Below are 27,908 nucleotides of genomic sequence, written 5' to 3' on the forward strand. Positions count from 1 at the left end.
CTGGTTCGTCCCTCTCTTGTGCTCACAACCAGTGCCGGAATTATATATAAGCTAAACAAGCTCTAGTTTAGGGCCCCACTCTCTTGGGGCTCCTGTGATGTAAGTCCTGGGCCCCACCTGCTAGCCTGCTCCCTAAAATATCCCTGGTTTGCTCCTTTCTATATATAGGGTGCCGACATTCTGCATAATGTCCATATAGTTCAAGCTCTGGTTTTCCCAGTAGTGATGTATGGAAGTGAGAGCTGGACCATCAAGAAGGCTGATCGCCGAAGAATTGATGCTTTTGAATTCTGGTGCTGGAGGAGACTCTGGAGAGTCCCATGGACTGCAAGAAGATCAAACCTCTCCATTCTGAAGGAAATCAGCCCTGAGTGCTCACTGGAAGGACAGATCCTGAAGCTGAGGCTCCAATACTTTGGCCACCTCATGAGAAGAGAAGACTCCCTGGAAAAGACCCTGATGTTGGGAAAGATGGAGGGCACAAGGAGAAGGGGACGACGGAGGACGAGATGGTGGGACAGTGTTCTGGAAGCTACCAGCATGAGTTTGACCAAACTGCGGGAGGCAGTGGAAGACAGGAGGGCCTGGCGTGCTCTGGTCCAGGGGGTCACAAAGAGGCGGACACGACTAAATGATAACAACATTCTGCCTGGACTGGTTGCAGGGCAACATGTGCAAATGGCTTGCGATACCTATGAGGTCCATCAGTTACCATAGAGCATCTATTCAACACAAAAAACAGCAACAATTTGTTGTTGACGAAAGACAGCTGGACATAGAAAGGGCCCCGTTACCTTCAGTAGCTGTCCACAGCTGTCAACGTTTCCCTTTTTAAAGGGAAATTCCTTTATTCTGAATAGGATTCCTTGCGAGAAAAGGGAAAAGTTGACAGCTATGCCTAAATCCCGCCCTGCTCACAACAACCCTGTGAGGTAGGCAAGCCTAAGGGAGGCTCAGGGGTTTTGAAACCCGGGCCTCTTCGCTGCTGCTCCACACTCTGCTGCCTCTACATGCTCCCCTCCCCCCCACGGGAAAGCATGGGAAAAAAGAAGCATCTTCTTAGGACCTGCAGCATCCTAGGACCCTACGGGACCGCCTCTCCCGGTCTGCCCCACAGAGGACCTTAAGGTCCATAAATAGCAACACCCTAGTGGTCCTGGGCCCTAAGGAGGTTAGATGAGCCACAACCAGAGGCAGGGCCTTCTCAGTGGTGGCTCCAGCCTGGTGGAACACTCTGCCACAAGAGACCAGGATCTGATTTCCTTCCGCAGGGCCTGGAAGACAGAGTTGTTCTGCCTGGCCGTTGGCTTGGAATCAGTTTGATTCCCTCCCCCTCTTTCCTTTTTCCTTTCTCCTCCTGTGATGAGGCTGCATTTTAATGTTTTAATGTTGTGTTTTAATCTGGTTTGTAAGTTGTATTCACTCAACTTGTTTTTATTATTGCTTCTTAGCCACCCTGAGCCCGGCCTTGGCTGGGGAGGGCGGGGTATAAAGAAAAAATATTATAATTATTATCTTTTGGGCATCCCTCCCCCCCGCGCCTGCCATGGTACAGTCCGTTCCTTCTCGCCCCCCCCCCCCCGCCGGCTGCCTGGGTGGACCAGGCCTCCCTTTCGCGCTGCGCCCCCTGCAGGCGCCTCGGGGAACTTTTCCCCTTCCACGTGACTCCTGCGCGCGCTCCCATTGGCCCGCCGCTGGTTCTCTCAGGGCCGCTCGGTTGCCCGGCGCCCAGGCAGCGGCTCCAACGGCGGCGGCGAGCGAGGCGGCTTCTCGGAGGGAGGCAGGCCGGTAGGGAGCGGAGGGGCCGTGGGGGCGGGCAGGGGGCCGCTCCGGGGCCGCGGCGACGACGAGAGCCGGCCTCGCCCGTTGAGCTGGCTTGCACGTGTGAACGCACACAAACTTGCGTGTCACGGGTCGCGCGCTCCTCTGGGCCTTCGGGTCCCTGGCGCGGGGCGGAGCCTCCTCTGGAGGAGAGAAGCGGGCGCGAGGGGGGCGGGGGCGGCAGTTAACCTGCGGAACTCCCCACCACAGGAGGCAGCAAGAGCCCCAAGCGAGATGGCTTGGGAAGAGGGCAGGACAAGGTGTCATTGGCTGTATATATATTGCAATTAAAGAACCTTTTAATGAGGGGGAAAGAGGAGAGCGCAAAATATGGTCCGAAGCTCAACATCAAAAAAACGAAGATCATGGCCACTGGGCCCATCACCTCCTGGCAAATAGAAGGGGAAGAAATGGAGGCAGTGAGAGATTTTACTTTCTTGGGCTCCATGATCACTGCAGATGGTGACAGCAGCCACGAAATTAAAATATGCCTGCTTCTTGGGAGAAAAGCGATGGCAAACCTGGACAGCATCTTAAAAAGCAGAGACATCACCTTGCCGACAAAGGTCTGTATAGTTAAAGCCATGGTTTTCCCAGTAGTGAAGTATGGAAGTGAGAGCTGGACCATAAAGAAGGCTGATCGCCGAAGAATGGATGCTTTTGAATTCTGGTGCTGGAGGAGACTCTGGAGAGTCCCATGGACTGCAAGAAGATCCAACCTCTCCATTCCGAAGAAAATCAGCCCTGAGTGCTCACTGGAAGGACAGATCCTGAAGCTGAGGCTCCAAGACTTTGGCCCCCTCATGAGAAGAGAAGACTCCCTGGAAAAGACCCTGATGCTGGGAAAGATGGAGGGCACAAGGAGAAGGGGACGACAGAGGACGAGATGGTGGGACAGTGTTCTCGAAGCCGCTAACATGAGTCTGACCAAACTGCGGGAGGCAGTGGAAGACAGGAGTACCTGGCGTGCTCTGGTCCAGGGGGTCACGAAGAGTCGGACACAACTAAACAACTCAACAACAACAACATATTTCAATGTGAATTGTAATTAGAGATTGACAAAATGTGGATTTAAAAATTAAGGGAAAACAGAAAGAGGACAGGACAAGTACAGTGGAGGCAGCACGGCTTCTGGATCCCTGTGGCAGGGAAGCGCAGGAGGGGAGAGGGTTGCTCTTTCTTGGGCTCGGATCCTGCGCGCGGGTTTCCCCAAAGGGGCGCCTGGAACCCAGAAGAGGAGGCTGGACCCCTTTGGCCTCATCCTGCAGGCTCTTCTGGGGTCCTTCTCTGCTGGGCATGGAGCAGAGGGAAGCCTGGGCAGCCACTTGCGGGGGCCCAAGCAGGCAGTCCTGGGGACAAAGCGGGGATTTCTACCCACCCCCAAGGCCACTATTCCAGGAGGCTCAGCGTCAAGGTATCTTTAAAAAATGTGCCTGGTTTTGTCATTTATTTCAAGTTCAAGTAGACTCCTTAAAGAAATGAAAGTGGCGTACAACAAACCAGCAAGGTAAACTATCAGTGAAATTGCACGGGCTCTAATGTTTCACTTCTGTTTCCATGTATCTGAAGAAGTGTGCATGCGCACGAAATCTTATACCAAGAACAAACTTAGTTGGTCTCTAAGGTGCTACTGGACTATTTATAATTTTTTTATATATATTTCACAGGCAGATTGAGACAGCTACAGTGGTGTCTTGGTTCTCAAACGTCTTGGTTCCCAAACACCGAAAATTGTTCCGGTCTTCGAACGTTTTTCAGAAGCCGAACGTCCGATGCGGCTGTCGGCTACTGTTTCCGGATGCCTGCACCAATCAGAAGCCGTGCCTTGGTTTCTGAACATTTTGGAAGTCAAATGGACTTTTGGAACGGATTAAGTTTGGGAACCAAGGTACCACTGTATTTGGTGCTTTTGCTTTTGCTATTCATTTTGCGTTTTTGTTTTTGAGGCTTTTTCGGTTAATTTGTTTTTGTGACTATGTGGAACCCAGTTCAGCTACTGATTGATTGATTGATTGATTGATTGTGTGATGGCGGAAATGGATAAAAGCCTCCATCCAAACAATGACTCATCAGTGCAAGTAAGAAAAAAAATAATTTTAATTTTTATCATCTGCAATACTGTCTTATTCATTTTATAGTACAGTACATTGATTATTGCCTTCATTTTATGGATCAACGGTCTCGTTAGAGAGTAAAATTCATATTACATTGTTGTTTTCGGGGTTGTTTTTAAAAGTCTGGAACGGAGTAATCCGTTTTGCATTACTTTCTATGGGAAAGTAATGTGCCTTGGTTTTGAAACGCTTTGGTTTTGGAACAGACCTCTGGAACGGATTAAGTTTGAGAACCAAGGTACCGCTGTGTGGGAACAGAGCAAATGCTAAAATAGCAAGGACTACGGCCAGGTCACTAATCCAGTGAGGCTTTAACATCCCAGTTTCACAGATGTGCTTGTGGGGTCCTGGCCGCGACCTTGAGATTACAGTGGGCAGCTCAGGGAAGATGTTGAGCCAGCGTGTGGCAACTGTACAAAGGGCAAATTCCATGCTAGGCATCATTAGGAAAGGGATTGCAAATAAAGTTGCCACTACTGTAACGTCATTTATACAAATCAGTTGTGCAACCTGTGTACTGTTCTGGTCGCCAAAAGGCTGTTCTCGAGCTGGGAAAGTTTCAGAAAAGGGCAACCAAAATGATCAAGGGGGTGGAGCGATTTCACTGTGAATAAAGGTTGCGGCATTTTGTAAACGAATACGTGATAAAGGTGTATAAAATTATACTAGAGAGAGGGCCAGCCAAAGAAACTGAATGTTGGAAGGTTCAAGACAGGCTTCTCCACACTGTCCAGAGTTAAAACTCCTTCTTCTTCTTCTTTTTCTTCTTCGGCGATCCCTCGTAGCCGAGTAAGATTGTCTTCCATGAACAGGGTCTTAACAGTTAGTCCGTAAGTGACTGTGGAGGCCAGTTCTGGATCCACATGCCCTTCCACAGTGGGGACATTGGTTTCTGGGCGGGAGTTGATCACGGTGTGGATTTGCCAAGTGTGCCTTCCTCTTAGCTCGTTTCTCCCTTGCGTCCTGAGTTCGAGTGTCTTCAAAGCCCGCGACACCTGTGGTAAAGGTTGTTCTTCAGTTGGAGTGCTTGTAGGCAAGTGACGGTGGCTATCAAGATTATACCTCAACGCAGGCTTCAAGGAAGGAAACCAAGGCGCAAAATGAACACTTGAGCTCTTCAAGATCCCATTAAGCGGAATTGCTTCCAAATGACTCTTAAGGACCATCTGCCTTCAGTTAAAACTCTGGAATTTGCAACAGCAAGATTTCGTGCCAGCTACCCATTTTGGTAGCCGAGGATAAGGCTGTCAGTGGCCACCAGCCACAATGGCCATGCTCTGCCTATGCTGTGGGAGGCCGGATGCCTCTGAACGCCCGTTGCTGGGACTGGCAGGAAGGAGCCTCCGTCTTGCCACTTTGAGAGCAGCTTGCTGCACGAGACGAGCACCCTTTGGCCTGATCCTGTGGCTGAGCTCTTAAGGGCTGCACACACTCTGGAAGATTCCCAGAGCCAAAGTCTGGAAGCAAATGGCAGCCAGTGAAACGCCTCTGTTCTGAAAAGGCCCCTCTAGCTGCTCCTGGCCACTGGTGCGCAGACTCACCCAGCGTGGCTGGTCCCGGATTCCGGTCCTAGGAAGCATGCAAGGTTTCCAGAGACATTGCCCGAAGTTGGGGGGGGGGTCAGGGTGCAGTGAGGCTGCCTCTCTGAAGAGGCAGGGGTGGGTGCAGTTTCAGTGCTGACCCTTCTGTCTTTCCACAGGTGATTGAGGCCGAGGCTGTGGGCTTGAACGCCATCTTCCTGCTCCTCATGTCCCGTGTATCGCAGGCCTCGGGGGGCATCTTGCCACCGCTCAGCTCCCTGGTGGGGCCCAGGAAGGTCTTGCCAGTTGATGGAGGGGAACACCTGGAGGCAGCTGACACAGGTAGGTAGGGGCCTGTGCCAAAACTGGCTCCCATTTGTTTCTTGCTGTGCCCACTGCCCATAGCAGAGATGGTGCCCAAAGGAAGCTCCGTTCAGGAGGACTGGAGCGCTCCCAGTCGGGCTTCCACCCTTGCTTGACTGTAAGGAAAGTGACTGGTGGTTTTGCACTGGAATGTCCTTGTCACAGAAGCCCTTCTGGAAAGCGGGGGGGTGGGTGGGGTGGGGAGGAACCAGCTGCCCCCCTCCTGCTTCTGGGAGATCCCTTAATTGCATTTGTCCTTTCTTCCTGCTGCTCGGCTGCTCCAGGCAGGCCAACTTAATCCTGGGAATTAGCAGCCTGCCTCAGGCAGACCAGGTCCCAGCAGGGGCAGCAGAGGTGACTGACCTCCTGGCAGACCTTGGCAGGGCGGAGGGGAAGGGCATGGCTGTGGCTGCCCAGGTGATGCCAGCCTGCTGAGGCAGCCCCGCTGCAAAGGGTTGGCATCAGACTCCTGTCTCTTTGCAGGCTCCAGATCGCTGACGCCGCTGGCCAAGTCCTTCCAGAAGGCGGAGGCTCTCCTGCGCCACTGCGTCAACCCCAGCCGGTGGGGCCTGCTGCCCCCGCGCTCCAGCGAGAGCGCTTACGACAGTGAGGAGGAGGACTCTCCCGGAGGCCTGGCCCGCCTGGCCCAGGTGGAGCGCAGTTTCCTGGGGCTCAGCCGCTGCCTGTGCGTGATGGAGAACCCCCGCACGGAGACCTTCCAGGCCCACGTGCGGCCAGCCCTCCCGGACACGGCCCGGGGCGCCTTCACTTACCACGCGGCCCGGAGCAGCGTGGCTCGCCAGTGCGCCACTCTCCATGCTCTGCTGCAGCACCGCCACCACCTCCGCCTCTCCCGCCACTTCAGCCGCCGCCTCAAGGCGGCTTCGGCCTTCGTGCAGCACCTGATGGCCGCCGAGCGCTGCCTGCCGCCCCTGGCCGGCCAGCCGGATGCCACCTGGGGCCGCCAGCTGCGGGGGCTGTGCGAGGAGATGCGCACCCACGCCACGCACTGGGAGGGGCTGCAGCGGCGCATCCGCAGCGACCCCTGGCTGCGGCACATGCTGCTGCAGCGCCACGAGGTGGTGCAGCACATGAGGCGGACGCTCTGCTTGCTGGCCCTGCACGCCGCCTGCCTCCTGGAGCGCCACATCGAGGCCTTGCTGCGCAGCTTGGCCCACGCCCTTCCTGTGCCCGCTGCCCCGCTGTCCGACTTGTTCCAGGGGCTGGAGATCTACAACCAGGTGGTGAACGACCAGGCGCTGCAGCAGGCCTTCCTGGAGCAGCAGGTCAGGAAGCCAGGTCTGCAGAGAACAGCGAGCAGTTCCCCAGCCTTCCCCCTGGAGAGGGTCTTGGGCATCCTGGCAGCAGAGAGGGGCAAGCGGGCCGCCCAGAGGCTGCACCGGCTCCTCCTCCGAGGGGGGGGTCTGGAGCCTGCGCCTTGGGGTGGGGACGCCAAGCCTGGGCTCCTGGAACGGGCCTCCCAGGCCTCTCCGGCAGGCGAGGGTCTTCCCAGCCTCTCGGTGGAGCTGCAGGCCTTGTGCCACGAGGAGGAAGAGAGCCTTCTTGTTGTCCTGGGGGAGCTGGTGGCTTCCACGGACAGCCTGTGGCATCACGTCCTGAACCAGCCCAAGCAGGAGAAGCCCCTCGAACGCTTGGAGCCGACTGACCTGCCTCAGGGGCCGGACTCTGCCTCGCTGCCCAGCTGGAAGTCTGTGCGTTGGCTGGACACCTCCTTCACAGAGGCGGCTGCAGCGCTCTATGCCCAGTACTGCCCGCTGATGTGGAGAGCGGCTGCTTCTTCCTTGGCCCACCAGCTGGAGCTCCACCCGCCCCTGGCACACTTCCAGCCAGGGGCAGCGGCTGCTTTGGCCCGGCGGCTGAGCCGTGGTCTGGCACAGGGTAAGTCAAACTGCGGAACTCCCTGCCACAGCAGGCAGGGAGGGCCGCCGACTTGGATGTCTTTAGAAGGAGGAGAGGGCTCTCAATGGCTACTTGCCAAGATGGTTCTGTTGTGCCTCACAGTCGGAGGCAGCAGCGTTCTGAATACCAGTTTCTGAAAACCACAGGAGGGGAGAGGACTCTTGCCACCCAGCTCCTGTTGTGGGTATCTGGCTGGCCACTGGGGGGGGGGCAGGATACTGGGCTAGATAGGCCCCCCTTGGCCACATCCAGAAGGCTCTTCTGAGGTTCTTAAGTGCAGCTTCTTGGCTGACAGTGGGGTTGAGACAATGCCAAGAGGACCTGCCGGGATGGCATTCCAGCCCCCTGCCTCCCTTCCTGCCTCCGAGGAGTCTTTGCCTTCTGTACAACCCATTTCCCATCACTTTCCCCAGGCCTTGATGGTGCCCCTGTGGACTGCTTGAGTCTTGCCCGTGTGTGGCCTGACTTGCCAGCAATTTCCCTGCCCCACAAAAAGGGCTGCCCTGCCAGTTTAGGACCAGGCGGGGCTCCTGCACTTCTGCTTCCGGGGTGCTGGTGCCCTCTGAGTCCCGAAAGGACAGGCAAGGCCCACACCCACCTGGGGCTGCAGTTTTGGAGGTCAAAGGAGAAATGGGCCCCTGCAGCCCAAGGGGAAATCTCCCTGACCAGTTCCTTCCTGTGTCTGGCAGAATATGCCCTGTGAGGGGCCACTTGGATTGTCTTTTCTCAGCCCCTAAACACCTTATTATGGCCTCTGGGAGACCCCCATTCCATCTCAGGATCCACAGCCCCCTGGAATTGGGCTAGGGGTCCCTGCCTGCCACTCTGGGGGGGAACAGGCAGTCTGGTCCCCGTGGGGCTCATGTTCTCTCGCGCCCTCTGTGTCTCTGCAGCCTGCGTGCCTCAGGAGAGCGCAGAGGAACTGAAGGCCTTGGCGCTCCACCTGCTTACATGGGATGTCCTCCAACACTGGGACCAAGGTAGGGCAGTCACTGTTGGCGGGGGGGGGGGGGCTGTGCGGCAAGTGCTGAGTGAAGGGCCGGCCTTGGGGCAGGAGATAGAGTTAGGAGGGGCTCCCGAGGGCCATTTAGTCCAGCCCCGTGCAATGTAGGAATCTGAACTAAAGCATTGGTGACTGATGGCCCCCCAACCTCTGTATGAAAGCCCCCCGGGAAGGAGAGCCTGCCCCCTTCTGAGGGAGTCTGTTTCATCGGAGAAGAGATGGGGTTTTTTTATTTTTAAATACATTAAAAAATGCAACAAAAATTAATAAATTATAAAATGTCAAATAAAATGACATAAGAGTAGAGTAGAAGGGGGATATCTAGAGCCAAACAGATAGCAACCGATTTCCGTAACAAAGTGGAACATCATAATATCACAAAGTTTCAAGTAACAGAAATGGGTTTACATTCTCCTGTACCTTATTCCTCCCGTATGTTATGAAAAGGCTCCGTCTCTCAATGAAGACATTGGGTTGCCTGCCCTCTCTGGTTCTCACTGTCTTCGTAAGCTCCATCACACGTACCGTGTCCAGATTTTAGTTTTCCATTCTCTCTTGGGTGGTGCTCTCATCTGCGCTCCCTTCAATTCTGACAAATGATCACTCTGGCAGTACTTAAGAGAGGTTGCATTGATTCCAGATCAACTGTTAGTACAATTTCTGTAACCTACCAAATAGTAGAGGTAGAGGATCCACGGGTGAAGTCTAGCCAGTTATTACTTCAGTTTCCGTTGTGATGGGTGCCAGGGAAAGGGCAGTCCTGTCCCTGTGGAGGCCCTGCTCAGGGACCCCATCCGTCCTTGTTCCCTTTCCGTCCCAGGTTTCTGCCAGGCTCTGGGCTCCAGCCTCACCGACAAATGCTTGGCCAAGCCTGGCCAGAGCACAGAGGTGACCTGCAGCCAGACGGCTCAGCTCCTGCAGAGCCTCTACCTGCCCTTGGCCTTCAGCCTGCAGTGCCTGGACTCCCAGCCCACGGAGAGCACAGGTGAGTGGGGGCTGCACTCTGTGGGGCAGGTGGAGGGGCAGCTGGGCCCCGACTCCCTCCCCCACCTCCACTGACGCCCTTTCCCCCTTGCAGCCGGCAGCCTTGTCCCATCCGGCCTCCACCTGCGGCTGCTCTCCCTCTCGCTGGCCACCGCTCACTCCTCCTGCTACTGGGTCATGAGCAAGGCCTACCAGTACTTGGCTTCCTGGTCCCTCAACCAGTTCCTCCTTGTGACCCAGGGGGACTTGCAGGCAAGTAGAACCATGAGTGGTGGGCGGGGAGGGGGTTCCTTCCTGAGGTCAGCCAGGCGCTGCAGGAGAGCAAATAGCCAAGGATCCATCCCCAGGGAGAAGTCCTGGCCAGTGCAGAGAGAGGATTGCGCCAGAACGAGCTCCTCTAAGGCCGCCTGACTCCTTCCTGCAGCTGCTGAAGGCAGAGGCCAGCAGGCTGTCCGCCCTGGTGAGCACGGCTTTTCCTGAGGGCAGGAAGCAGCAGAGCCCCCGCCTCTCTGGCCAGGAGCAGGAGCTGAGCCAGCAGATCCACTCCACAGCTTCCAGTCTCCAAGTAAGTGCCGGGGGTCCCAGCCTGCCTTGCCCCACTCTCCTCCCAGCAGCCTCCAGGATCCTGGCGGACCTTGACGCTGGCTTTGAGCTCTGGTGCCTGAAATACAGCAGGCTGGGCCCCAGCTTCGTAGAGAGGCCCTCCGCTTGCCCCCTGGCTGCCCTCCAACCTCCTCAGTGGGGCTTGCGCAGGAGAAATTGCAGAGGGCAACTGGGTGGTTTGTTTCCCACCCGCCCCATGGCCCCTTTCCTCCTCTGTTGCACAGCTGTTTGCGAACCAAGTGCTGACGCTGTTTTCCTTGGACTGCAAGCGCATGTCGGCGGAGATCTTTAGCCAAACCATGCCCCTGGGCAAGCACTGGCGCCTCACCCTCCGAACAGGTAGGCCTGCAGGGCAGCACAGGGCAGCGCCCTCCTGGCTACCTGTCCTTGTTCCGCTTCTGGTTGGCCCTGTGGGGCCCATGAGCGCCTGGCCTACTCAGCAGGCCTTGCTTGGGTCTGATCCTGCCGGGCTTCCCCCCTTAAGTTCTCCCACTGCCCTCGCAGAGCTGCCGCCCTCCCCCAGCGAATACGCCTCGGCTGCTGCCCAGAGCGTCCTGGGCCAGGTCTTGCTGGGCATCCAGCTCCTGCCTCAAGATGCCCAGGGACCAGCACTCAGCCAGGTGACAACGGCCTTCCTGGAAGCCTGGATGGACCACATCCTGGCCCAGAAGATCAAGTTCAGGTGAGCCTTCGTCCGGGAGGGGGAGGGGTCTGGCCCTGCTGCCCCAGGAGGGGGGCAGGCTGGGCTGGGCTGCTCTTCTCCCCTCTGACAGCCAGCCTTGCCTTCTGGCCCCCCCCCCCCCCCAGTCTCCAGGGCGCCCTCCAGCTGAAGCAGGACTTTGACCTGGTGCGTGAGCTGCTGCAGTCGGAGGATTATGGTCTGTCTCCAGAGATCAAGCAGCTGGTGCTGTCTCTCCGCGTCTTCCAGCAAGTGGACAACGCCATCGCCTGCCTCCTGCAGCAGCCCCCCAAGACCTCCTTGCCCTCTCACACCTGGGATGCCTTCCACAAGTGCTGTGAGTGGGCCTGTGGGGGTCTGGGTGGGGGCGCCCTGGAGGGTTCCTTCCATCAACCCAGTGGGTCTACGGGTGAGGAAGGTGCATCCCTCTCCCATCCATGGCTGGGGGAAACCTCTGCCCCTCACGGCCAGGGTCATGAAAGCTGGAAATGGAGCCTCTGCGCTCAGTGGCAGTCTACCTCTGAGCCGCCAGCAGAACTGGTGCGTCTGTAGAGTCCGAGGGAGACCCAGGAGGCCAAATGGCGCCCAAGCTGCTCCCACAGGAGATTGGCATGTTTGAGAGGGTTGTTTGGAAGTTGTGGGGAACGCAAGCGAGGCACTTTTGAGCGCTCTGAAAGGGCGACATCAGTGCTGCTGCAGAAGCCACTGTTGCCACCTCTGTGCCCTGCGCCGACTGGGGCCTCGCGTTGGCTGCTGTCGCTAGTGGACTCCACTCACTCTGATCCCGCCAGGCCTTCGCAGAGTGGCTCTCTGACCAGATCTCCTCCATAGAGGACTGGCGGACTTGGGAAGAGATCTGGGTGCGAAGGGGGTTCTGTCCTAAACCGCTGCAGAGACTCAGTCCTGGAGCATGTGGAGAGGTTCCGAAGGAAAGAGTGCCTCTGAGCCTGCAGAGGGGCCTTTTCCTTGCCACTGAGCAGCCGCGGATTGGGACGTTTCAGTAGAGAAGGGCCATCTCTCAGTGGTACGGGAGGGAGGAGGCAGCTGGCAGGCAGCTCCTCTCCCTGGCAGGCCCTGTCTCCTTCCTCAGCTGCTCTTCTTCCTCCCCCCCCAGGCTCCCACGACGGGATTCGCACGCAGGACGGCGGCCCGGGCAGCCTGAACAGCCTGGAGAGCCTGGAAGGGCTGCCCACGCAGGCGAGGGCCGTGCTGGAGAGCCAGGCAGGCGACCTGCTGAGCCGCATGCAAGGGGGCGGCTGCAGCCCCGAGACCTACCTCAGCCCCATGCAGCAGGAGTGGCTGGCGCTGCGGCTGCACGGGGGCCGCCGCTGGAAAGTCCCCGCCCTGCCCTGCATGAACAGGACCTCTGAGCCTTGACTGGGCCGGGGGGGGCAGCTCTGGCCTGGGCAGGACGAACCGCCACTCACGCCACGGACTCCTCGGGGCTCCCTCCGACTGCCGCATGTGCCTCATGCCCCCTGGGCCCTGACACTCTCCCCAGGGGGGCTGGTGCACGAGGGAGCTCCCCGGAGGGGGGGGGGAGTCTCAATTGCCTCCCGCCAGGCCTTGCCTGCTTCCCCGCAGGAACTCTCTGGCCCTAGACATTTTGGCTCCTGCTGGAGGAAGAGAAAGGGTCTGAAATCCCAAAAGGCGCTCCAGCGCTCCCAGGCCGCCTCGTTGTGCTCAGGGTCACAAGGAAGCTGGAGAAGCGCACGCGATATCTCAGATCACCTGTTTTCCACATTAAAGACTCCTGACGTTGCAGCCACTCAGCGCTTCTGTTGATTCAGGAATAAATCCGTAAGAATCTGTGTGACCCACTTTCCTCTGCTTCCATGCGCCTCCCCCTGGGCGGGAAGGGCTAGGCTCTAGCCGGCCCCGGGCTCAGCCCCCAACGGCATCTGTACGGGGGGGGGGGGCTCAGAAAGACCCCCTGCCTGAATCCCTGGGCAGCCCTGCCAGTCAGTGCAGGCAGAGCTGAGCTCAGATGGACCAGTTGTCGACCCGGCAGCTTCTTGGCTTTCTTTCTTGGCATCCTGATGTTTGGCTGCAAAGTCCCTCGCTTTGCAGAAGTCGGGCTGAGGAGCGAGCGGGAGAATCCCGAGGTCCCTGGGAGTAAAATCCTGTCCCAGAGAGCAGCTTGCCTGCATTGTGAGAGCGAATCCTGACAAGTCACAACATCCGTGCATTCTGACAACACCTGCAGGGCAACGGAAGCTGAGCGCAGCCAGGCCCCACCCCTCCCTTCCCTGCCAAGTTGAAAGTGGCCCAGGGGCAGCGTGGCTCCCTCCCTCTAGCCAGGCCTCACCTGGAGTAGGGGGCCCAACGTGGAAAGAGGTCCCAGGAGGATAATGAAGGGGGCCAGTAGTACTGGAAAGGAGAAGGGGGGCATGTTTAGCAGCAGTGCATTTCAGAAGACAAATGGGCCGTTGGGAGATTCAGGATGGGTGAAAGGACAGACTTCACGCAGCAGCACGTAGTTAAACTATGGAACTCCCTGCCACAGCATGCCGGGATGGCCACCAACTGGCTGGCATCTATTTCTGGAGACAATGGAGGAGGTGAAGCCCAATGCTAGGAAGGTTGCAGCGCCTGCTGTGGCTGTAGAGACCGATAGGGAAGAGACAAGTTTCGTTGCAGTCGGGGCAGAGGAAGGTTGTCCCCAGAGGATCAGGCAAATCCAAGGGGGGCACGGCTGCCGACAGCTACCAGCCAGGAGGGCTGCCCCTGCATGCCTGTTGTGCAGCCGCACTGGGGACAGGCTTCTGGTTGGACGTGGGGGGACTGGGATGCTGGGCGAGGGGGCCCAAGGCATTTGCAAGGAAACCTGAAAAGTGCATGCACTGCTGCTCTCGACACAACTGGAAAGACAAGGAAGAAAGCAGGGAAGAGCTGGCTGCAGGATGAGGCCCCCTGTGCAGTCCAGCAGGGAGGCAGTTTTAGGATAGCATGACGGCACTGGCACTGCTGGAATTGGAAAGCCCAAAGTCCGCCGGTGCCACCAGCATCCTGCCCCCCGTTAGTGGCTGTACAGCTGCCTCTGGAGTGACCCCAAATGGGATCGGGGCCAGTTGAATCCCGACAAGACAGAAGTACTGTTTTGGGGTGACAGGAGGCAGGTGGGTGTGGGCGACTCCCTGGTCCTGAATGGGGCAACTGTGCCCCTGAAGGACCAGGTGCGCAGCCTGGGAGTCATTCTGGACTCAGAGCTGTCCATAGAGGCGCAGGTCCATTCTGTGTCCAGGGCAGCTGTTTATAACCTCCATCTGGTATGCAGGATGAGACCCTCCTTGCCCACGGACTGTCTGGCCAGAGTGGTGCATGCTCTGGTTATCTCCCGCTTGGACTACTGCAATGCGCTCTACGTGGGGCTACCTTGGAAGGTGACCCGGAAACTACAATTAATCCAGAATGTGGCAGCTAGAATGGTGACTGGGAGCGGCTGCAGAGACCACATAACACCGGTCTTGAAAGACCCGTATTTTTCGCTCTATAACACGCACCAGACCATAACACGCATGTAGTTTTTAGAGGAGGAAAACAAGGGAAAAAATATTCTAAACGAAATAGTGGATATATGATTTTTGTGGTTCATGCTGTGGCCACAGACATGTGATCTGACAGTGAGTTTGGAGTAGCCCAATGCAAAAATCCTGAGGATCCATGTGGATCCATGTTTTGTAACCACGAAGGAGGAAAGGAAGGGGAACCATGGATCCTCTGCTCACGATTGCAGCAGATCCCCCACCCACCCGCAGGCATTCGCTCCATAACACGCACAGACATTTCCCCTTACTTTCTAGGAGGAAAAAAGTGAGTGTTATGGTGCAAAAAATACAGTACATTGGCTCCCAGTACGTTTCTGAGCACAATTCAAAGTGTTGCTGCTGACCTTGAAAGCCCTAAATGGCCTCAAAGACCCAGTAGACCTGAAGGAGCGTCTCCACCCCCATCGTTCTCCTGGACACTGAGGTCCAGCTCTGAGGGCCTTCTGGCGGTTCTCTCACTGCAAGAAGTGAGGTTACAGGGAACCAGGCAGAGGGCCTTCTCGGTCGTGGCACCCGCCCTGTGGAACGCCCTCCCATCAGTTGTCAAGGCAATAAGCAACTATCCTACTTCTGGAAGACACCTGAAGGCAGCCCTGCTTAGGGAAGCTTTTAATGTTTGGTGCATTACTGTATTTTAATATCTTGTTGGAAGCCGCCCTGAGTGGCTGGGGTATAACTAAATTATTATTATTATTATTATTATTATTATTATTATTATTATTATTATTATTATTAATTATGGCAGCCTTTCCCTGCTGCCCCTGACATTGAAAGGTGCGCTGCCTCTAAGCCTGGAGGCCCCATTTTGCGCCCCATGGAGAGGCTCGCCGCCTCGCTCCTCGGAGCCCCTGCCGTCCAGCCCCGGCTCCCTCTCCCCGCCTTCGCGCCGCCTCTGCCGGCCCGGCCTCCGGGGCGGAGCGAGCGGGGACTACGAGTCCCATCAGGCCCGGCCCCGTCCGCCCCGCTCACTTCCTCCGCAGCCGCCGCGCCGAGGCCAGCAGCCAGGAGCCCCGCGCAACGCCACGCCGCGCCGACGGGCTGCTCGACGGGGCCGCCTCCTGCCTCCGCCGCCGCCGCGCCTCGCTCGCCCCCATGTCGGCCGTCGCGGCAGAGCTCCTGCGGGGCGACCGCGCCCCCTCCCTGCTGGCAAGTAGCGCGCCCCCCGACGCCGCTCCCGAGGGTCCCTGCGCCGGGGGTGGGGGGCGGGACGCGTGTCGGGGGGGCGGGACACGCGTCGGGGGCGAACCCCCCTGCGAGTCCAAAAGACCCCAGGCGCCCTCCCCAACGCTGCTCCGGAGGGTCCCTACACCAGGGCTGGGGGGCCAGACGCGTGTCGGGGGCCGGGACACGTGTCGACGGGGCGCCCCCTCCTGCGAGCCCCTGGGTGCCCAGGCGCCCCCCCGACGCCGCTCCGGAGGGTCCCTGCGCCAGGGCTGGGGGGCCAGACACGTGTGGGGGGGCGGGACACGGGTCCGGGGGACGAGCGGGCAATGGGGCGCACCCTCCTGCGAGCCAAAAGCACCTCCGGTGCCTAGGCGCCCCCCACCCCGGCGCCGGGGGGCTCCGTGATCCTGGACAGCCGTGGGGGGCCAGGCTGGTCTCGCCGCTGCCCGTCGGGTGCCAGCTGCCCCGCCCCTGGCGGCCTCGGGAGGCTTCTCTGCCCGGGCTCGCCCTGCCCTCGCCCTGGCGCAGTTCTCCGGCCGAGGGGGCGAGACCCGCGTCTGCCCGTCGGGGCCCGGGGAGGGGGATCCCGCCGCCGCCGCCTTGGGTCTGGCTCGCGGCGAGGGCGCCTGCGGAAAGTGCGGAAAGGCGGACTTTCCTGGAAAGAGCTGGGTTCCAATTCCTCCCCGAGCCATGAAACTCGCTGGGTGCCAGCCTGGCCAACCTCACAGGGTTGTGGGGAGGGGAAAGGGAGGAGAACCACTAGGCCCCCTTGGGCTCCTCGGGGGAAAGGCGGGGTATCCATGCAATTAGTAAGAATAACAGCAAAGATAATGAACAAAAGTAGGAGCAGAAGAGCAAATAAGGAGCGTGGGCAAAAAAGCCGAGTAATTCAGAGATGGCCATCCTAAGGTGGGCATGGTATGTTTAAAGGCTGAGCAGAGGAGACCCCCTTGACCTGGTGCTGCAAAATCGGGCGGAGGTGCCATGCGCATGCTCCCCTCCCCATCTCTGGCTGCTCCCTCCCTCCCTCTGGACAGTGGGGGCCCTCTAATAATAATAATAGTACATTTTTATTTATATCCCGCCCTCCCCAGCTGAAGCCGGGCTCAGAGCAGCTAACAACAAAAGTAACACAGTTTAGATAAAATCACAATCAATTAATTGACATGCGTTCACCTCTGAGCAGGAGGCAGCCCCGGGCACGGGGCTTTCTGATGGAGGTGTGGGGCCCAGGACCCCTGGAAACCAGGCTCTGCCCCAGGAACATATTTTTAATGCCAGCGACTATCTCTGGGGCAGGTGGGGTTGTAGCTGCCGGACGTGGCTTGGAGCAGTGGCTGCAGGAGCGCCTGGACTTGGGGGGCAGCGTGGGTCAGGGGAGCAGCTTTTGGCACAGACCCAAATCCCCTTTGGGCATTCTGGGGGGGGGGCTCCTTGCCTCTAGGGCACCTGGCCGGGTACCAGGAGGCTGGGCCCCCTTGGGCCTGATCCTGCAAGGCTCCCCTGTGGTTCTCAGCCTGCCTTCTCCACCCCCCCCGCCTGCAGGGGGCAGACCAGGCGGACTATGAGGACGAGGACCTGGCGGGGGAGCTGATGGACGGGGGCGAGGAGGAGCCCCGGGCGTGGACCCTGCAGGAGAAGGCTCTGCACGAGGCGCGGCTGAAGGCCAAGGCCAAGCGCCGCCTGCGCCGGACGTCCTCCCGCGACTCCAACCGCGAGTCCCTCTCCGAAGGCGGGGAGCCCCTCCCCGACCCCAGCAGCCCCAAGGGGAAGAGCCACGACCGCAAATCCCGCATGGGCAAAGGCCGGGGGCTGCCCAAGAAAGGTAGCGACGCCCACCCCCTACCCCCGGCCTCCTGTGCCCGCTGCGGGCTCTGCCAACGGCCGGAGTGGCTGCAGCTGCCTTGGGGGGTGTTGTTTGGGTGACAGCGCTCAGCCCACCTCTCTCTCTCTCTCTGTCTAGGTGGCGCAGGGGGCAAGGGCGTGTGGGGGGCCCCCGGGGTGGTCTACAGCTACCAGGAGCCGGATGCCCGAGACCCCAACTACGACGAAGTGGCACAGGTACCCTGGGCCAGAGGAGGGGGGCCTGGGGGTGGTCTTCCCAGGCAGCTGTCCTTTCTCCCCCACTCCAGGAGGGGAGCCACGTGCCCCATTGCCATGGGAGACCTTGTCCCTCCTGCCCCACAGCCTGCAGGGGGGTATAGAGACCCCTTGGTGGCATAGAACCTGAATCGTCGAATGCTCAGTGAAGGACCCCAGCCCCATGGGCAGGCGCTGGGCACGGAGACAGCTGAGGGTTCTGGGTTCAGTAGGATCTGCAGGCTTGGCTGGGAGAGAGCCCCATCTGGAGTCCCGGACAGCCATTGCTGCCAGTCCGAGTTGGCAATACTGACTAAGGTGCATGCTGTGGGGGCGTCTGCCTTCGTATGCCAGGTGCAGTTGTTGCAACGTATCTGGGAAGGGGGTGCCAATTGGCAGGGGGTATTCTGGGTGCTGCAGGCAAGGCGGCAGCCCCAGGCCTGGGTGGGGGCACAGGCGCCCTCCCTTCAGTGCAGGCCTGGGACCCGAGCCGGGGGGAGGAGGAGAGGGCAAGCCAGCCGCCCATTTCCTCCAGCCTCTTGAGCCCCTGGCGCTCCCCACCTGGCCCAAGGAAAAGCTGAAACGAGGGTCCTTTAACTGGAGGGGCCCCCTGCCCCTTGGGGGTGTCTCCTGACACGATTCCCACAGCAGTGGGGCAGCCCACACCTTCTGGGGACTATGCCCCGTGGGGTTCATGGGCCGCCGGTTCCAGAAGGCTTGACGTTGCTCCGGCTTGGCTCTCTGCCCCCTTTCCAGGGGTCTTCTCTGGGTGCCTGGCAGGACCCTGCTGGAGAAAGGGGCAGGGTCCTCCTGGGCGAGGGGTTGTGGGGCTTGGCAAGCCTGACCCCTCCCTCTGTGCCGCCTGGCCTCTCCCCAGGGGGACACGGTCTACGCCACGGTGGTGCCCGAGCTGGAAGAGGAGGAGCTGGAGAAGGCCGTGCAGCCCATGATGAAGGAATACTTTGAGCACGGAGACACTCTGGAGGTGGTGGTGCGTATTCCCGGGCCGGAAGCAGGATTCTGGGGGGGCAGCTGGGGTTGGGGCCCCCTCGGATGTTTGCCCCCTGGGCTGCCGGGGAATTCTGCTGCAAGCCAGAGTGGGCTCTCTTGGGGGAAGGGAGGGAGGTAAGGGAGGAAGGGATGTCATGGAAGAGACATCCCAGAATTGTAGAGTTGGACAGGGACCCCCAGGACTCATCCAGCCCCACCCCTTGCAGTGCAGGCGTCGCAGCTAAAGAATCCCAGGCTGGCAGCCCTCCGACCTCTGCTTAAAAACCTCCTGCAAAGGAAAGGCCATTCTCTCCGAGGCGAAAGAACGGATCCAGGGACAGGGTCACTTCTTCCTCGTTCTGAATCGGACGCTGGATCTGAGCTCTGGGGAGGGAGGGGGGCATTTGTGAGGCCAAGGGGGCCTTTTATCGGCTACTTTAAAATGAGGCTGCATTTTAAATTGCATTATATTTTTTTACTGTGATTTTATTGGTCTTAGCTGCCCTGAGCCCAGCTCTGGCTGGGAAGGGCAAGATATAAACAATATTATTATTATTATTATTATTATTATTATTATTATTATTATTATTATTATTATTATTATTATTAACAGCAGTTGGGGAAGTTGGCCAGGGCGGGGGCTCTGCTCCCAGTCTCCTGGGCCAGTAGGTTCTTGAAATAAACAGAGTGATGAGACCCTCCAGAGTGGGCAGTTGGCCTTGAGGAATCCGCCAGCAGTAAGGAGAAATGCAATATCGAAGGTCAGCGAATCCCAGGTCCCCTTTGGTTCTTAAGAGGCAGGGCTCCCTCTTCCGCCTCACCCTGAAGCTCAGGTGCCAGCAAATTTCAGAGAGGATAAAAGTTGTCCCTTCCAAGCCGACAATTCTGTGATTCGTTGGAATTTCTTAAACAGGTTGCCAGGGGTGATTCCTGCACCGCAGGGGGTTGGACTAGATGGCCCTATGGGGTCCCTTCCAGCTACAGTTCTGTGATTCTATGGGGGTGAGAAGAGCAGGTTGACAAGTTCCTGTCTGTGCTGGGCAGAAGGGAGTCCCATTTGCAAAGGAGGCCACCAGCCACCCTTTTATCCTGCCCACCCGAATGCCCCACTGAACAATATAATAATAATTTATTATTTCTACCCTGCCCATCTGGTTGGGTTTCCCCAGCCACTCTGGGCAGCTTCCAACAGAATATTAAAATACAATAGTCTATTAAACATTAAAAGCTTCCCTAAACAGGGCTGCCTTCAGATGCCTTCTAAAAGTCAGGTAGTTGTTTTTCTCTTTGACATCTGGTGGGAGGGCATTCCACAGGGCGGGTGCCACCACCGAGAAGGCCCTCTGCCTGGTTCCCTGTAGCTTGGCTTCTTGCAGGAAGGGCAGCAGGGGCGTCTCCATGGGGCCTCCACCATGGACTAGCAAGGACTAGCAAGTAGTGCTGGTTCCTAGCCAGGATGGCTCTGCTCTGGAAGGAGGCAGTCGTGCTTCCGAATATCACTTGTTGGAGACGGCAGGAGGGGAGAGGTTGCTCTTGCGCTCACATCCTGCTGGTGGGGTTCCCATAATGGGCATCTGGTTGGCTTCTCGGAGAGAAGGATGCCAGGCTGGGGGGGCCATTGGCCTGATCCAGCAGGCTCTCCTAATAATAATAATAATAATAATAATAATAATAATAATAATAATAATATTTATTTATTCCCCGGCCAGAGCCGGGCTCAGGGCAGCTAACACCAATAAAATCACAGTAAAAACATAATAGGGGGAAAAGAGGGAGGGAAGAAAAGAAAAAATCCAATTTAAAATACAGGTTAAAATGCAATTTTAAATGCCGCCTTATGTCCTGCCCCAGGGCAGTGTGGCTGTGGACAGATCCACCCTCCTCAAAACTTCCTTGCCCATCTTGCTCACCCAGTGAGATGGGTGGGGTGCAAAGAATAAAATGACTGTTCTTCTTATTATTGCAGGAGCTGCTCCGCGAGCTGAATCTGGGTGGGCACAAGGCATCTGTGCCCTCCCTGGCCGTGGCGCTGTCTCTGGAGGGCAAGGCCAGCCACCGGGAGCTGACCTCCCGCCTGCTCTCCGACCTGGTGGGGAAGGTGATGAGCTCCGAGGACATCGCGGCCGCCTTTGACCGGACGCTGAGCGACCTCCCTGACCTCATCCTGGACACCCCCGAGGCCCCGCAGGTGGGGGGCAGGCCTAGCCCTGCGAGGGGAGGCTGGGTTGGGGGGAACGGGGGGCAGACGGACGTGTGACCCCTCCGCCCCCTGTGTTCGTCTTTGCAGATGCTGGGCCAGTTCATCGCACGGGCCGTGGCGGACCATGCGCTGCCCCTGGACTTCCTGGAGCGCTACAAGGGGCGTGTGGACTGCGAGCACGCTCGGTGAGGGGGCTGGGCTCACGGGGGGAGGGCGGATGGGGGGTCCTCGCCCGCCCCCAGGTGTGACCCACTCAGTGCTGGCATGCACCCAAGGACACGTGGGCAGTTGGCAGGCTGGTGTGCCGGGCAAACTCCGGTCCTTGGCGCAGCATGAATCAGCAACCCAGGCCTTAGAAGACAGAGCACGCTAGTCAGCAGAGAAAACTGCGCAGACAGAGGCTGTGTGAGCATATTTACAAGCACCTTCTATTCAGCGTAGATCAGGACAAAAGGAAACACGTCTGATCTCCTTCGTGTCCAATGCAAAACAGAAAGCTGTACACAAACAGAAGTTCCCTGCATGCAATGCTGGTGTGTGTTGCAGACATGCGACACGCAACTCTCCCGTGTCTGTTCCTTAAGGTGAACGGAATTCTCAACACTCAGGGCCGTCTTAAGCATATCCGGTGCTGTGGTGCAAAGCTCCCTCCGCCACACACACACACACACACACATACACGTTTCCCAGAGTTTTTCAGGGAGGACGGCGCTGCCAGCGGGGCTGGAGGAGGCGGGCAGTAGCTGGAGGGCGGCTCCTTCGGCGGCGAAGAGGCGGAGGCTGGACGTGGCGCCTCAGCTGGCTGCTTTGTGCCGCGGTGGCCACGGCAGACGGAGGCTCTGGGCGCGGTGCTGCTTTGGCTCTGCATGGCGGAGGTGGGCAAGGGTGGCAAGCTGATGCCAGGAGGTGCCGCGTCCAGCCTCCACCTCTTCCCTGGTGAGGCGTTCCCAAAGCAAAGGAAGGATTGAACTCTGATTAATAAGAATACGCACAGAGGCTGGACCAGCAAGACTCTGGGAGGAGTGTGTATAATAAGAATTCCTCCACCCTGCGGCCCAGGTCGTTACAGTCACAAAAGAACTTTTAACACAGTGTACACAAGAACCAATCAGATTTCCTCTGAGCATTTCAAAACCCCCATGTAGAACAAAGTTAAAAGTTAAAACTACATGAGCTAATTTCCTGCTTGAGCATGCATATGTCATTCAGAGTACAGGCATACCTCGGGTTGAATGCGCTTCAGGTTGAGCGCGTTTGAGTTGCGCTCCGCAGCAACCTGACAGTAACGGAGTGCAATACTTCCGGGTCTCGCCGCTTGCGCATGCGCAGACGCTCAAAATGACGTCACGTGCATGTGCAGAAGGAGCAAAAAGCGCCGCGCATGTGCGCAGACATGCCGTCGCTGGTTACGTTTGCTTCTAGATGCGAAAGGGGCTCCGGAACAGATCCCGTTTGTATCTAGAGGTACCACTGTAAATAAAAGAGGAGGCGACGAGGAATGCTTTTAGGAAACTCTGGAGGTCATAAACAGGAGAGGCAGGATTTACCATCTCCTTATGAACTCTCTCCCTGGCCCTTGAGATTAACAAAACTAACCACAGCTACATCAAAGCTAACTATCATCTTTAGGACCCAGGATGCCTGGTGAAGCAACTGGCCTGTGTTTAGAATGCTTATGTGTGCCTGTCAGGCGTAGAAAATGAACAGTAGAGAAAATGGCCAGAAACGCAGAGGCTTGTGGGATCAGAAATGATTGTCAATGAATCAAGCCCAGCCAACGCTGTGCTTTCGTAGCGGACACAGTGGCTTGGTGCCTATTTTATAATTCCTCATAGTAATCCCACCTGACCCCACACTCTGGATATTTGCACTCCTTCACCTGGCACCCTCCAGAACATGGCACCCTGGCACCATGCGCCACTATCCTCCATGGGTAAGACGCCCTTGGACCCCCTCCCTCCCCGCTGCCCCCTCTTCCCTGATGTGGGACTGCCGCCTTCTCTGCAGCGCATGGGGCCAGGCTACTCCCGGGTGTCCCTCCCAACCCCGCAAAACCGTTCTCCGTTTCCAGGGCTGCTCTGGACCGCGCAGCCATCCTCTTGCGCATCAAGCGAGACGTCAACCGCCTGGACAACGTCTGGGGCGTGGGGGGCGGACAGAGGCCCGTCAAGCATCTCATCAAGGAGGTGAGGCGGAGAAATGGTTTGCGGTGAGCTTGAGAAAAATGCTCAAATGCACCGTATTTGGTGGGGGTGGGGGTGAAAACATAAAACAGCTTTGGAACAATATACACGAAGAATTAAAGAAGATACTGAAAACATCAGTTAAGAAGAAACCAGAAGCATATCTTCTGGGTTTGATAACAGAAGACCACCCCCAAGAATAGGATAAATATATTCTTCTAGCTGCCAGGACGTTGACTGCAAATAATTGGAAAGGGGGAATATGTACCCTCAAATTTTGTGAATTCCAAAATATGGCAAAATTAACTGCAATAAGAGGAAAATCAAACCAAAAAACAAAGAGAATGGAGTTGTGTAAGAGAATATATAAACATTGTTTCAGAATAGAAATATTGATATGCAGAATAAGAACGACGCAGGGATAAGAGAAAGGGTAACAATAAGCAAAACACAGAAAAGCTTATACCAGAACAAACTTAGTTGGTCTATAACGGGCATAGGCAACCTTCAGCCCTCCAGATGTTTTGGCCTACAACTCCCAGGATCCCTAGCTAACGGGACCAGTGGTCAGGGATGATGGGAGTTGTAGTCCAAAACATCTGGAGGGCCGAAGGTTGGGGGGTGCCTGGTTTACAACCATATTCCGTTCTGGGGGTCCGTTTGTAAACCAAAACAGGTTGTGACCCAAGGTGCACTTTCGCCAATGGGGCCTCCAAAAAACTATTTGTTCGTAACCCCCCCCCCCCAAATGGGTTGTCATCCCATGAAAGGTTGCAAACCGGGACACGCATTTCTGGGTTTGACGTTTTTGTAATCCAAGGCGCATGCAAACCGAGGTACCACTGCGCAAGTCTTCCAGGGGCTCAAAGGTGGAGCAGCCTTGGGGTCAGAAGCCTCCATTTCTGGGCAGGATGCATCCCCTCTGAGCCCCCCAGTTGCGGAGCCCAGTCTCGCCTTCCGCAGGCCCCACTCTGCATGGCTGCCCTTTCCGGGACCGGCCCCACGGAGCAGCGACGCTTGCAAAGGAAGCTTGCATCTCCTGGCCTTGAACTCTCCCCAGTTCTGCCAGTCACTGTCTGGGGAGACACAGCAGCTGCTGTTGTGCACGGCTGGGGGGGAGGTGTTGGCAGATAAGGGCTGGAATTTTGCCTCAGTGGGAGTCTGGAGAGGTGCTGCGTCCTGCCTGGACCCAAATTAAAACGCCAAGGCATTTCCTTCTTGGGGGGTGGCAGAATTCCTTGCAAAACTTGGGGGGTGTCAATGCCCCACAACAGCAGCCTGACTTTCTAGGCTTGGCTGGGGGGGGGGGAGGGGAGCTGTCCTGAGCTGTTGTGGGGCTCAGTGCTCCCTGCTCTTCCATTATTATTATTATTATTATTATTATTATTTTCCAACAAATTTTAACAAATTCAAAAATTCAAATTACATTTTACAATTTCAGTTACAGATAGGTAGCCGTGTTGGTCTGCCATAGTCAAAATAAAAAAATTCCTTCCAGTAGCACCTTAAAGACCAACTAAGTTAGTTCTTGGTATGAGCTTTCGTGTGCATGCACACTTCTTCAGATACAGAAGTGTGCATGCACACGAAAGCTCATACCAAGAACTAACTTAGTTGGTCTTTAAGGTGCTACTGGAAGGAATTTTTTTATTTTTACAATTTCAGTTAACCCCCAGCTTCCTTTTCTGGTTTGTAACATACTTGTTTGTTCTACTTATAATTTTATATCCCTTATATGCTAAAATTAACATTGTCTTCTTAATCTCTTCTTAATATTTGTCCATTGCAAGTGTATGACTCAAATCCTGCCAGTGAGTTCATTTCAATGCATTGCTTCTGTATATACATCCTAAAAGGTTCCCAATCTTTTTAAAAAGTCTTTATGTGTGTTTGCAATGCTTCTATCGCTGGTCTCTCACCGCCCTCTCCGCTCTTCCAGATGAACCTCTTGCTCCGAGAATACCTGCTGTCGGGCGAAGTCTCTGAGGCCGAGCACTGCCTTCGCCAGCTGGAGGTGCCTCACTTCCACCACGAGCTCGTCTACGAGGTAGCGCAGGGCATCCTTCGGGGCCCTTGGGTGCTGCTTGGGGACGGGCAGTGCCCGCCTCTGGGGGCTTGGCAGCTCTTGGCCTCTGGGCATGGCAGCCAGCCGGAGCTGGGCCTCGCCCGGACCCCTCTGAGCCCTTCCCTGGCCTTCTTCCCCCAGGCGGTGGTGATGGTGCTGGAGTCCACAGGCGACACGGCCGTGGCCATGATGGTGCGGCTGCTGAAGGTGCTGTGGGAGACGGGCCTGGTGACGCTGGACCAGATGAACCGGGTGAGGGCCGCCCCCTGGGAGAGGCGCAGCGTGGCTGCCGCCCAGAGTTCTGCAAGGCAGGCCCAGAGGGCACAGGGAATGGGGGTTTTATGTTGCGCAGCGCCCAGAGATCTGCGGGTATGGGGGGCTGTACCAATTGGAAAAAAATAATAAAGTGGTACCTCTGGTTGCGAACGGGATCCGTTCTGGAGGCCCATTCGCAACATGAGCAGAACGCAATCCGCATCTCGGTGTGTGCGCAGGTCACGCTTCTGCGCATGCGCGTGACATCATTTTGCGGAAACGGCGAAACCCGGAAGTAACCCTTTCTGGTACTTCCGGGTCGCTGCGAGACGCAACCTGAAACCTCGCAACCTGAAGCAAACGTAACATGAGGTATGACTGTAATAATAATAATAAATAATAATAATAAGAAGAAATTCTAACTAGAAATTGAGTAAAGATTGGCTAACGTTCAAAGAATATCTTTAAATGTACGGTAAGAACACAAAACTCCCGACAGATTTGGATTGAATCTTGAAGTTTAAGGAAATGAGAAAGTCAAAATTTCTCCTGATAATTGACCAAAAAGAATAATAAAAATGAAGTGCGTATAGACTGGTAAGGTGTAATGCTAATGCAATCCAGCAGGGAGGCAGCCGTGCTGCTCTGGGGGGGGGTCCACCCTCAGCCCCCCCCCCTGCGCTGACCCCTCCTTCTTCCTCCCCCCCCCAGGGCTTCCAGCGGGTGTACGGTGAGCTGGGAGACATCAGCCTGGACGTCCCGTTGGCGCACAGCATCCTGGAGCGGCTGGTGGACCTCTGCTTTGAGGAGGGCGTCATCACCAAGCAGCTGAGAGACGCCTGCCCTGCGCGGTAGGCCAGGCTCTGCCCTTCTTGCCCTCGGGGGTTCAGGCGGGGAGAGAGCAGAGGTCCAGAGGGCCACACCTGCTGGTCTGGCGGCCTCTCTCTCAAAACAGCCTTCAGGGGCTCGGACCCTACGGGCCGCTTTCCCACAGGCAAACGTGCGCCAGTGGGAGGGGGGGCCTGGACTGGTGGGCCGCGGGCCTGATCCGTCCGGCTTTCCTGATGCGCTCCTTGCGTCTGACAGGTGCTGGAGCCCCCTCCGCTCCGCCCCAATTTCCGGGAGGGTCCTTTGTTTGTCTGAACCGGAGACGGAGCAGTTTGCTAGGTCTCTCCAGTCCCCAAGCCCGCCCATCTCTTTGCTCTTCTTTTGAGGGTCAGAAGAAGAGAATCGTGGCGTTGGGGGGACCCCCAAAGGTCCTCTAGTCCAACCCCTTGCAGCTAGCTAGTTTCTCCCTCTCTCTCTGTGGCAGGATGGCTGCGGCCATTACAGGTCTGCAGGTCTTTGCAGACTGGAACAGGAGTAGGTTTTGTGGTGGGGGGCCTGGGAATGGGGCAGCGAAGATCCAAAGGCTTTGTGTTGTGTGTGTGTTGTGTTGTCACTCCCCCCCCCCCAACTCACTCTCTCCTTCTTTCCTCAGGGGCCGGAAGCGCTTTGTCAGCGAGGGGGACGGCGGCCAAATCAAGCCCTAGCTTGACGCTTCCAGCCCTGGCCTCTGCCCCCTGCAATGCGCCCCCAGCCCAGCAGGGCCTGCCAGAGGCCAGGAGGCTGCGCCAGACACCCCTCGCCCCCCCCCCCCACCAGAAGCAACCTGGGAAGGAAAGGGAGCTTCAGCCGCCACATCTGGGTCAGCCTGGCGAGGGGGTCAAAAGAGGGAGCTTGCCCTCTCGCAGGGCACCCCATCCGGGTCTTGTCCCCCTCGTCCAGCCCCCCCAAACGCATCTCAGAAAGCGGAGGGGAGCCTGGGGCCCTGGTCCAGCGGGGATGGCGGCCACCTTGGCGTTCCTGGCCCTATAGGGCTCCCTAGGGACCCAGGCTTCCTCCAACAGGTCTAGCCCCTTGCTGCGTCCCAAAAGGGCACAAATACCTCCCCCAAGGCCCCCTCCGCAGTCCCCTAAATTCTGTGTGGGGGGGGAGCCCTATCCTTGCTCCTTAAGGCGGGGGGGGGGGGAGGAAGATCTCAAGGTCTGGGGAAGCAGCTCTCGGGTATCGGGGAGGGCAGAGCGGCGTCTCGTGAGCACGGCTGGAAGATAAGGTGGGGGGTGAAGATGGGGAGGGGCCAGGTGTCCTTGCAGCGGTGGGGGGAAGGGGTGGCACGTGGAAAATCTAAAAATAAAAACGTATCCAAAGGAGCTGGCTGTGCCCGTCTCTTCCTGCGACTGGTTGGGGGCAGGGACAAAAGGCTCACGGGGGCAAAATGGCCCTGGCAGGGGCACGGGCGTCACCCTCACACAAGTTGCAAAAGGTTTGACCTCCCCCCCGGACACATAAAAGCTAATAATAATAATAATAATAATAATAATAATAATAATAATAATAATAATAGATTATTTTCAGGCAGGTAGCTGTGTTGGTCT

The 27,908-nt window shown here is 57.2% G+C and overlaps 2 protein-coding genes across 4 annotated transcripts; both read left to right on the forward strand.

Annotated features, from left to right (window-relative positions):
- Nucleotides 1-1,691: 1,691 nt before the first annotated feature.
- On the forward strand, nt 1,692-12,775 carry CCDC142 (coiled-coil domain containing 142). Of its 2 annotated transcripts, none has more exons than XM_083458650.1 (11): nt 1,692-1,788; nt 5,635-5,797; nt 6,302-7,717; nt 8,632-8,718; nt 9,562-9,726; nt 9,820-9,977; nt 10,150-10,290; nt 10,553-10,667; nt 10,833-11,010; nt 11,136-11,344; nt 12,122-12,775. In XM_083458650.1, exons 2-11 carry the CDS (start codon nt 5,683-5,685, stop codon nt 12,382-12,384), a joined length of 2,847 nt encoding a protein of 948 aa, XP_083314776.1. In that variant the 5' UTR covers nt 1,692-1,788; nt 5,635-5,682; the 3' UTR covers nt 12,385-12,775. The 2 variants fall into 2 exon arrangements, with proteins under 2 accessions (XP_083314776.1, XP_083314777.1); XM_083458651.1 differs by lacking the exon at nt 1,692-1,788 and adding an exon at nt 3,936-5,520.
- Nucleotides 12,776-15,444: 2,669 nt separating this feature from the next.
- Nucleotides 15,445-27,683, forward strand: LOC310685844 (programmed cell death protein 4-like). 2 transcript variants are annotated; one of them, XR_014515563.1, is made up of 12 exons: nt 15,445-15,701; nt 17,265-17,544; nt 17,683-17,780; nt 18,676-18,789; nt 20,755-20,976; nt 21,076-21,173; nt 23,060-23,174; nt 25,111-25,218; nt 25,378-25,488; nt 26,203-26,342; nt 26,972-27,252; nt 27,517-27,683. XR_014515563.1 is itself a non-coding variant. In XM_083458859.1 (11 exons), exons 1-11 carry the CDS (start codon nt 15,648-15,650, stop codon nt 27,021-27,023), a joined length of 1,392 nt encoding a protein of 463 aa, XP_083314985.1. In that variant the 5' UTR covers nt 15,450-15,647; the 3' UTR covers nt 27,024-27,268. The 2 variants fall into 2 exon arrangements, 1 of the variants encoding a protein (XP_083314985.1); XM_083458859.1 differs by lacking the exon at nt 27,517-27,683 and having other exon boundaries at nt 15,450-15,701; nt 26,972-27,268.
- Nucleotides 27,684-27,908: the final 225 nt, after the last annotated feature.

This window comes from Podarcis liolepis (genome assembly GCF_965112155.1).
Source record: "Podarcis liolepis genome assembly, chromosome: 9".
Taxonomy (NCBI): domain Eukaryota; kingdom Metazoa; phylum Chordata; class Lepidosauria; order Squamata; family Lacertidae; genus Podarcis; species Podarcis liolepis.

What these genes read in the sequence shown, in the direction of transcription:
- CCDC142 (XM_083458650.1), top strand. Translation starts at nt 5,683, where the DNA reads ATGTCCCGTGTATCGCAGGCCTCGGGGGGCATCTTGCCACCGCTCAGC. An exon ending in CCTGGAGGCAGCTGACACAG is followed by an intron (nt 5,798 to 6,301) that starts GTAGGTAGGGGC and finishes GTCTCTTTGCAG; the next exon opens with GCTCCAGATCGCTGACGCCG. An exon ending in CCAGCCCACGGAGAGCACAG is followed by an intron (nt 9,727 to 9,819) that starts GTGAGTGGGGGC and finishes TCCCCCTTGCAG; the next exon opens with CCGGCAGCCTTGTCCCATCC.
- LOC310685844 (XM_083458859.1), top strand. Translation starts at nt 15,648, where the DNA reads ATGTCGGCCGTCGCGGCAGAGCTCCTGCGGGGCGACCGCGCCCCCTCC. An exon ending in CCGGGGGCTGCCCAAGAAAG is followed by an intron (nt 17,545 to 17,682) that starts GTAGCGACGCCC and finishes CTCTCTGTCTAG; the next exon opens with GTGGCGCAGGGGGCAAGGGC. An exon ending in ACACCCCCGAGGCCCCGCAG is followed by an intron (nt 20,977 to 21,075) that starts GTGGGGGGCAGG and finishes TCGTCTTTGCAG; the next exon opens with ATGCTGGGCCAGTTCATCGC.